Source organism: Schistocerca piceifrons, chromosome 2 (genome assembly GCF_021461385.2).
Source record: "Schistocerca piceifrons isolate TAMUIC-IGC-003096 chromosome 2, iqSchPice1.1, whole genome shotgun sequence".
NCBI classification, from domain to species: Eukaryota; Metazoa; Arthropoda; class Insecta; order Orthoptera; family Acrididae; genus Schistocerca; species Schistocerca piceifrons.
The window spans coordinates 780,354,431-780,364,192 of NC_060139.1; the positions used below are offsets into that span (position 1 = coordinate 780,354,431).

Here is a 9,762-nt window from a genome sequence, read left to right on the forward strand (position 1 = left end):
TCATTGCCTACGTTGTTCAAAACACTTACAAACGGATTCACGTCAACATCCATTCAAATACCTGGGTTACAGAAACATTGTAGTTTCCACCCGATAATTGACAGTACCTACTAAACCGTGAATCCAAATTATCAATTTGTAGTTTTCCCGTCAGAAGATACTGCACCCCTACACCACTGAAAGAATATTCAACAACTTCTGAAATAACAGAAGTCCAGTATAGCATAATTACACTGAAATGTCAGATAAAACAGACACCGCGAAAGAACGTAAACAACTGCTTCTGTTCGCTACCTTATAGGCACAGCATGCGGTAGGCCTTAACGTAACGTTGCCACATTTCAATCCTCCGGCCTCTAATACAGGCGGCCGTGCCTTAATCCTTTCATGTAGCGTACCTTTCCTGTATCAGTCTATTGTTTTGAACTGTCCAGTGACATTTCTGTGTGGTAACAACATAAATAATACTGGTATTGCTTTAGTCAACAGGGTCCTGCTGTGGAACACAATCTGTGTTTGTTTGCATATAGCTTCCAAAAATACTGTTCTACAAGATGTAAACATCCCCCCCCCCCCACTCACTTCCAATTACTACTCCTAAATAAATGGTAGAGTGGGGTAGAAAAGCTTTACACAGTAACGAACCACATAAGCGAGAGTTTATAAGTCGTGGTTGTTGACTGTGAATATTAGTTCCGTTATGTTCACTGTTGCAAATAGTCCGCACCTTGTACCCCATAATGCCAAGAATGATTCACGTGTTATATATTTTAAATAATGGTCTTTACTAGATCGTTGAGCCAATGTTATCGACATAAGAATGTACGACAGATAACATTTAAAATTGAAATTAAAATGAGTGGCGGATTTTTATTCTCGTGTTACGTAAATGAAATGTGTAACATTTGTGGGGTGTCAAAAGTGTATGTGACAGTATCATAGAATCTCATTGGAAGTTGAAGTAAGGGTGTAATTGTGGTTTCGGAAAGGTCTACAGACAATGTGCCTCCTAATAAATAATCACGCAGAGTTTTACCAGTTTAAAGACGAAAGGAAGTAAAATGCTTGCAAACATATTTCGTAACGGCGAAACGGAGTTGTTGAAACTTGGATGGGTATTTTTGTGTTTATAAATGGGCCTCGCAGACCATGGACCCTTTCGTTACAAAGTCCGACTGTCACTCAGGAACGGACATGCACATAAATGTGACAATTCCCATTAAGTTCAATGAAAATAATTTTATGTTTTGAAAACGGTAATGGCTATTTTATTTCAAAGAATGTAATTAGGAAGCAATGGTTACCATAGATAAAAAGCCAGTGTTAGGTATCTTTGATGCGACTGTAACGTGGTATCTGTGGAGTTTTAGAATGTCGTCCAGAGAGATGTTATTTCGTATTTCTGTAGGTTGTAGTGTACTTTAGGGTTATGGTTTTGTTTTGTTTTCAAATGTTCAGTTGTACGATAAGAAGATACATGAAACTCGCCATCAGGAGATAAGGTGTGTACGAATGTCTGATTTTTGCGCAGTTACGGTGTCCGTGTGTATTCTGGTTGCTGTGCTATCATACAAGATGGCCGATTATTTGGGCGCGTTTATTTTGGACCGTGCTGGGCCCCGTAAACTGAGATGATTTCCTAGGCTTGTCATGTTAGTGAAGTAACTGTTAAAGTTTTTATGGTTGATGGCTGTGCGCGCGATGTGTGTGTTATTTCCGGCAGAGTGTATCATCTGATCATGGCATGTATTACGGAGCATATAAACAAAACAATGTCAGGTGTATGCACGTGATGTTATACTGCAAACTTTACCATAACCTTTTGATATGGTTTGCAGGTAACGTGCAATGTCGAGCACCTTTGTTGCTGACACAGCTGATGATCGTAAATCGGACAACACCCTTATCATCATCGTTAATAATGACGGGACAATTTCAGTAGATCCTGATACACTACAGAATATAATCGGTAAGTCAATAATATTGACGTGGTGCGAACGTAAATAGTTACAGTAACGGAAATATGGCTTATTGCTGTTGTTGTTTATGTGTATTTATAACGATATAATAGTCAGCGGTTTGGAACGAAAGGGTTGATATAACAAAAATATTTTCTTAGTTCTGTCGTAAACATACACTGCTACATATCGAAATGACACGAAACAGTTTATGAAGTTTTTGTTTTGGTGACTGTCAGTGGTGCCGGTTATTTAATTGTTTTAAGTTTGTATTTCCTGTTGGAACATTTCCATCATCACGTCTGTGGATATGAATGCAAGACCTTCTTATGTGAATTGTGATTTTGTGTACACACACACACACACACACACACACACACTTTGTTGTCACTGTTTACATTTTCAGTTTATCGCTTTGTATTGGGCTATGAAAGAAGTTTTTACCTTATAAAAAAGGATTAAAAATTTTGATTGAATTGCTAATAAATGGTGAACTAGAATGAAATTTTCACTCCACAGCGGAACGTGCACCAGGAAGTTTCGAATGATGATCTGTTTATTTTATCCATCAGACATGGCGAAAATCTTTCACTGTTCAAACAGTGGCTTTGTTTTTGAAATAACTTTCTATGACCAGTCAAGGGTTTCATTGTGGCTGATAGCAAAAAGTGTAATAAAACAATTCCACCTGTCACTTTGAAAAATATGAAATGTTGCCGCATTTGTTCAGTTTTACTAGGTCTTTGTGTTTTATACATTTCTCCCTCTCTTTTTCTGTGTTTTGTGACATAATCGATTCATGGTTCTTTCATCTGGTCATTTTTGTTTGAATATTCATCTTGTATTTTTAACATGTTACACCCATCAGTGCTTGTAATATTTGCTTGTCAACTTTTATTTAGAATTTTTGTGGCTAGCACAAAATACTGTGTGGAAGTGTAAAGCTGACAGAGTAAATGTGCTCCATATATGTCTCATTTCTGATTCTGCAGTATCAAGTTCTTTCCATGTTTGGTGTAGCATGCCCCCTATCATTAAGTGCTGTTGATGCAAGCTTGCTGTTCTGGTAGGTTTATTGCAACAGGAGACTTAAGCACTGAATCTTTCGCCATATTATGAATTTCTGATCAACAGCTCCACAAGATCAGTCCATTGCTTAATTTCTTGTGAAGAATTCATGAACATCATGATGGAAGTGGGGTGGAACACCATTCTGTTGGTAGATGAAATTCACACTGTCAGTCTCCAGTTGTGACGTGAGGCAGTTTTCCAGCATGTCCAAAGACGTGTACTGTAATTGCCTTTTGGCAGAAGGATAAAGGTATTGTAAACTTTAAATCATGAGACTCCACAGAACACATTAACTCTTGGTGAATCTCGATTGTGTTTCCAGAACTTGGAAGGTAGGAGGCGAGGTACTGGTGGAAGTAAAGCTGTGAGGACAGGGCAGGAGTCGTGCTTGGGTAGCTCCGTTGGTAGAGCACTCGCCCCCAAAAGGCAAAGGTCCTGAGTTCGAGTCTCGGTCCGGCACACAGTTTTAATCTGCCAGGAAGTTTCTCGATTGTGTTTTACAATAGTGTTGGGATTCTCTGTCCCGGATCATTCCATGCTAACTCATGTTACAAAGTGATGTTTGTATTATAAGTTTCGGACAATTAACAGAAGGAAACGTTTCTATTAAATATTTTTTATACCTCAAAACATACTTTATACAGAATGCTCTATAAACCTATATCACAATAATTGTTACATTACTATAATTAGAAAACCAAATCTTATGATTATTCTTGCTAATTTGCGATACATTTCCAAGAAATGGCTTTTGCATATTCAAAAGTCTGCTCTGTTTTATGTGAACATTTCTTGTAAGTTTTACACACAATACCAGATCTTAAAAGTATTTTAACAAAGTTGCAAACATTTAATCTGCAATAAAATAAATATTAAAACATAATGAACAGTTAACTCGTGTTACAACATATGGTAACTCATGTTACATTGTCACAGATCACAGTCAAACGTGAAATAACCACGGGAATTTAGAACACTTGGAGGGTTCACTTTTCTGACACGCTTGTCCTAAGTGTAGTATATCTCATATCTCATTTCAGGCCACTTCCCATCTTTCATCATAGCATCAACTTCAAACTCACCATTTTCAATTTTAGTAACATTACCAGAAAAATATGAATTGTCATATTTTACCACCACCCAGTCATCTGCTTGTATATCCAGTGATTTTTCTGTTCTGTTAGCATTTTCCTCTGCAGCTGATGGAGTGGTGTGTCCCTACAACTTTATTATTATAGAGTGATGAACTTTAGAAATGTTCAAGAAAGGCTTGCAGTTCTTGATTAATGCTGAGAGATGTAGTTTTTTTGCTTCTTTGGCTAAAGCCTTTTTCACCCATAAGAACTGCTGTCACATTAGAAGAAGAATTCAACAATGCTTTTACAAAATCTGTTGCGTTGTTTACAACACATTTCCTGCTTTTCACAGGAGTCCAAAATTTGCATTTTACAGCCCCACCAATTCAATCCACTGGCCCCTTTCAATGAGGAGTTGCAAAGTACTTGCATGTAATTCTTTGGCACGACTCTTACTTACAACTTTTATAGACTCTGCAATACATATGCTTTTAAACTGGGAAGCAGGACCATTTGACCAGATTGTAACTTCTCTAATATTTTTGGTAGTTCTTAAAAAAGTGTGGCAACACAGGGAATGACAGGCCCTGGACATGCGGAATATTTCCTCGCTGCGATGGAGCACTTCCTTTCACGCCGATCACCTGCCGCCCTACCTAAAACCTCTTTCCTCATTACCTTAGCCAGCTTCATCCTGACCCACAACTTCTTCACTTTTGAAGGCCGGACATACCAACAATTAAAGGGAACAGCCATGGGTACCAGGATGGCCCCCTCGTATGCCAACCTATTCATGGGTCGCTTAGAGGAAGCCTTCCTGGTTACCCTGGCCTGCCAACCCGAAGTTTGGTACAGATTTATTGATGACATTTTCGTGATCTGGACTCACAGTGAAGAAGAACTCCAGAATTTCCTCTCCAACCTCAACTCCTTTGGTTCCATCAGATTCACCTGGTCCTACTCCAAATCCCATGCCACTTTCCTTGACGTTGACCTCCACCTGTCCAATGGCCAGCTTCACACGTCCGTCCACATTAAACCCACCAACAAGCAACAGTACCTCCATTATGACAGCTGCCACCCATTCCACATCAAACGGTCCCTTCCCTACAGCCTAGGTCTTCGTGGCAAACGAATCTGCTCCAGTCCGGAATCCTTGAACCATTACACCAACAACCTGAAAACAGCTTTAGCATCCCGTAACTACCCTCCCGACCTGGTACAGAAGCAAATAACCAGAGCCACATCCTCATCTCCTCAAACCCGGAACCTCCACAGAAGAACCCCAAAAGTGCCCCACTTGTGACAGGATACTTTCCGGGACTGGATCAGATTCTGAATGTGGCTCTCCAGCAGGGATACGACTTCCTCAAATCCTGCCCTGAAATGAGATCCATCCTTCATGAAATCCTCCCCACTCCACCAAGAGTGTCTTTCCGCCGTCCACCTAACCTTCGCAACCTCTTAGTTCATCCCTATGTAATCCCCAAACCACCTTCCCTACCCTCTGGCTCCTACCCCTGTAACCGCCCCCGGTGTAAAACCTGTCCCATGCACCCTCCCACCACCACCTATTCCAGTCCTGTAACCTGGAAGGTGTACACGATCAAAGGCAGAGCCACGTGTGAAAGCACCCACGTGATTTACCAACTGACCTGCCTACACTGTGAAGCGTTCTATGTGGGAATGACCAGCAACAAACTGTCCATTCGCATGAATGGACACAGGCAGACAGTGTTTGTTGGTAATGAGGATCACCCTGTGGCTAAACATGCCTTGGTGCACGGCCAGCACATCTTGGCACAGTGTTACACCGTCCGGGTTATCTGGATACTTCCCACTAACACCAACCTGTCAGAACTCCGGAGATGGGAACTTGCCCTTCAGCATATCCTTTCTTCTCGCTATCCGCCAGGCCTCAATCTCCGCTAATTTCTAATTTCAATTTGCCGCCGCTCATACCTCACCTGTCTTTCAACTTCATCTTTGCCTCTGTACATCCGCCCCGACTGACATCTCTGCCCAAACTCTTTGCCTTTACAAATGTCTGCTTGTGTCTGTGTATGTGTGGATGGATATGTGTGTGTGTGCGAGTGTATACCTGTCCTTTTTTCCCCCTAAGGTAAGTCTTTCCGCTCCCGGGATTGGAATGACTCCTTACCCTCTCCCTTAAAACCCATATCCTTTTGTCTTTCCTTCTCCTTCCCTCTTTCCTGACGAGGCAACCATTGGTTGCGAAAGCTAGAATTTTGTGTGTATGTTTGTGTTTGTTTGTGTGTCTATCGACCTGCCAGCGCTTTTGTTTGGTAAGTTTCATCATCTTTCTTTTTAGATATATTTTTCCCACGTGGAATGTTTCCCTCTATTATATTCATATCAATATAAATACTAATTTGATTTGGCTGCCAAAGTGCACTTTGAATTTAATCTTGACTTACACATGTAAAATTTTTAGAAAAATCAATTTGCATCATTGCAGTTAGCATTGCAGAAGGCAGTGATTCCTTATCACTCTGATAGTTCTTTGATTGTTCTCTCTTAAAATAGCAGTGCTCTAAAACTTTAGGTACCATGGTAAGAATATGGTCAATAACATTCTGTAACGTACCTTCTTCCTCTACTTTCGAAATCCTGTCGCCACTCTCCTGCCACACATACCATTTCACGCCGTACTCTTGTACACCAATACATAAACCAAGAAGTTTAACTGCCAATAAATCTTTACATTTCATGCACTTTCCCAACCAACAATGGGCTGTAGGCTCTGCACACAGAAAAAATTCTGGTTAGTTACTGGTGTACTTAAGTATTTGAGGTACTATGCTATGCAGAGAGATAATAGCACAGATGAAATTCTTGTGATATCTGCAGAGACAAACATTGTGTGGAAGTTTATTGGCAAGCATGACATATTTGGGTCTTAATTCTGTGAATTTACTTTTACCAATCACTTTGCCATTTTCTTCACAAAACATTGCATGGGCTTCTTTCAAAGATGATGTCGAGTGTCGTACTTGCAATTTACTCTTACGTTTCTCATCTTGTACAGCCATATCGTCTTTGTGTCCAAGGGCCTGTCTGCTAATGTCATCCCTTTCATAGAATTTGCTCACTGCACTTATTATTTGTTTACAGATTCTTTCTACTTCTAAAGGTTCAACGAATGTGTGATACAACCTTCTAATAACACATTTTTGGTTTCTGGATGATGCTGGAAGTACACGTTTCAATTTTGATATGGCTTTTCTCAGTGAAGACCTATTTTTATATGGTGTAGAGGCAGAACTACTTGGTGTAACTGAAGATGCTTCCTTTAGCCGCTTCCTGTGCTTGGCAACTCTTTCTCTAACATTACGTTTCTTGTCTGCAGCAATACTTTCTTCTTCTCTTTTACCCAAACATTTTTCCTGTTGCTGCTTCTTTTTCCTGAATTTTTTCATAGTTTTCTTGTGTTTGATTTTATACTCTTCATATCTGCTTTCATCTTTCAATTTCTGCCTTTTTCTTCTCAACTTTTCAGCTGCACTTAAAGGCATTCTGAAAAAATTGCAAATTGTTGTAAAGTAGAAATAGCTATTCCCTATGGGATTTTATGTGGCATATGGAGGTAAATACGCATTAAATACATTGAAATATATTGTTAGTTGTGTTATTGTAATTCAGAACCAAACTGAATGGTCAAAATTATAGCTAATACTACAAAAATTATGGTAACTCACATTGCATAAATAAAGGTAACTCAGATTATTTGAATTAAATATCCTATACCAGGAGAAGGCTTCCAGGAGGAAATTTATTTGAGACACCAATTTATCATGTACACTTATGTGAAGGACAGCATGGCGTATAAGTTTCTATACTTAAATGTATTTTGTGAAAATCTGTAAAAAATGGCATTTGATAACTCATGTTACACATTTTGGGTTAGGTTATATAAATGTTTTTGTATTTATCATGCTTAAAGGGTTTGCTTCTAAAAACTATACTAAATAGAAAGAGAAGAAGTTATGCTCTTTAAAGTTGTATATGAACCATAAAGAATTATTATAAATTTCATGATTTTTTTTTCCTTGCCTTGAAATTGATCAAATCTTCTGCATGAACAAACTCAACAATATTGTCTTCAAAACAGTGGCTCCCACAAGTAAACAATAGGTTTTGGAGGGGAAAATCAATCTTGTCAACAAAATTCAATGCCCAACCTACATATGTAACGGGGGAAAATATTCCCACAGAAAAATTAATTTTTTGATGATTCCTCTTTTACATGGAACGACCCTCGCCCAGATATGCAAATTGTGTTGTTCACAAAAATGTTTCTTCATCCCTGAAGATGAGTTTTTAAGAAAACCCATCCTCTTCCATAAGCTGTTGCAACTGTACTGAAACTTTAAACTGTTTTTGTCGTAAAGAGTCAGGGCTTGTAGCAGTTACGAGCAGTAAGGCTTTAGTTTCAGATTGTCCCTTAGGATTGTCCAAATAGTTGGTTGTGGTATGTTCAGCCCTCTGCTTGCTCTGTGGGCCAAGTGCAAAACACACCTGCATGTGGTCAGCCATTTCCTTCGCTCACATCAGTCCAGCATGTTGATTCCCAGCACAAAGCCATTCTGAAGATTTGAAATGTGCACACCACTGGTGAATCATGTTTGAAGTTGGTGAATCTTTGTTGAACTTCTTTCTGAAGTGTCGTTGCACTGTTAAAACAGACTGATGTTACTGCATTTGAAGCACAACATATGCTTTCTCGGCCCCAGCGTCCATCTTGTTTAATTACTCATTGCTGCACTCGTGTGGCAGAAATCTGAAGTACAGCAGCAACAATACAAAACTTTTCGAGTTTTATGAGTGTTCAGTTTTTTGACAATATGTCAATTAATGTAGCTACATTGGTTTTATGAAATAACTTCAGTTATTTGTAATAACCTTGTACATGGTTTTGTAGGTTGTCCGCTAAGTTTTTCCCACCAAATCAGTGTCCAAGACATATTAATTTTATCTGTGCCCATTCAGTGATATACATCTATAAAAAATAAGATTTCAATTCTTTTGCAGTTTGATTCCTTTTCTGTGTGGTAGTACATTCTACATGTAGAAATACTAGGACTTTAATTTCCATTATTTTCCATTTGCTTGCATCCAGGGGTTTGCAGCAGGCTGCATATATCAGTAACAGAAGAACAGATTGCTGCAGAAAATGTAAATTTAGCTTTTAGTTATTTGTGTGTATTTTCCCATGCAAATTAAGTGTTCACCATTAAAAAAAAATTGATCTCACATGCGTAACACAGAGTACGTTACTTCTTCTGCAATTGAACTGAAAACCTGATAACATCATTGACTGTGCATACCAGTTGTTCCGCCATCGTAACTTCCCATGTCCACTTTAGACACACGTCCCCAACACACACGCACACACACACACGGAGATTAGACTGTGGATGGTCCCTTGTTGTGTTGTACTGTTGTGCTCTACAGAATTGCTTTTTGAATTCCATGTTCTGAGATCTGTCCTCGTACTGGTTTGGTGATATATGAGCTAGGCTTAGGCTTGTAGCAGAGAATTTTGGTGAGAGCGGATTGGGTTGAACCTATTTATACAGGATTTGGGTTTGATACATGAACATGTGCTAATGGAGCTTGAACACTGATAATATATG

At 39.2% G+C, this 9,762-nt stretch overlaps 1 protein-coding gene across 1 annotated transcript in view; it reads left to right on the plus strand.

Annotated features, from left to right (window-relative positions):
- The first annotated feature begins 1,305 nt into the window (after positions 1-1,305).
- LOC124777919 overlaps positions 1,306-9,762 on the plus strand; it is a 242,139-nt gene continuing 233,682 nt past the window's right edge. Inside the window, exons 1-2 of the mRNA XM_047253471.1 lie at positions 1,306-1,502; positions 1,839-1,969. Coding sequence (XP_047109427.1) covers positions 1,849-1,969 — 121 coding nt within the window. The 5' untranslated portion in view covers positions 1,306-1,502; positions 1,839-1,848. The remainder of the gene's footprint in view (positions 1,503-1,838; positions 1,970-9,762) is intronic.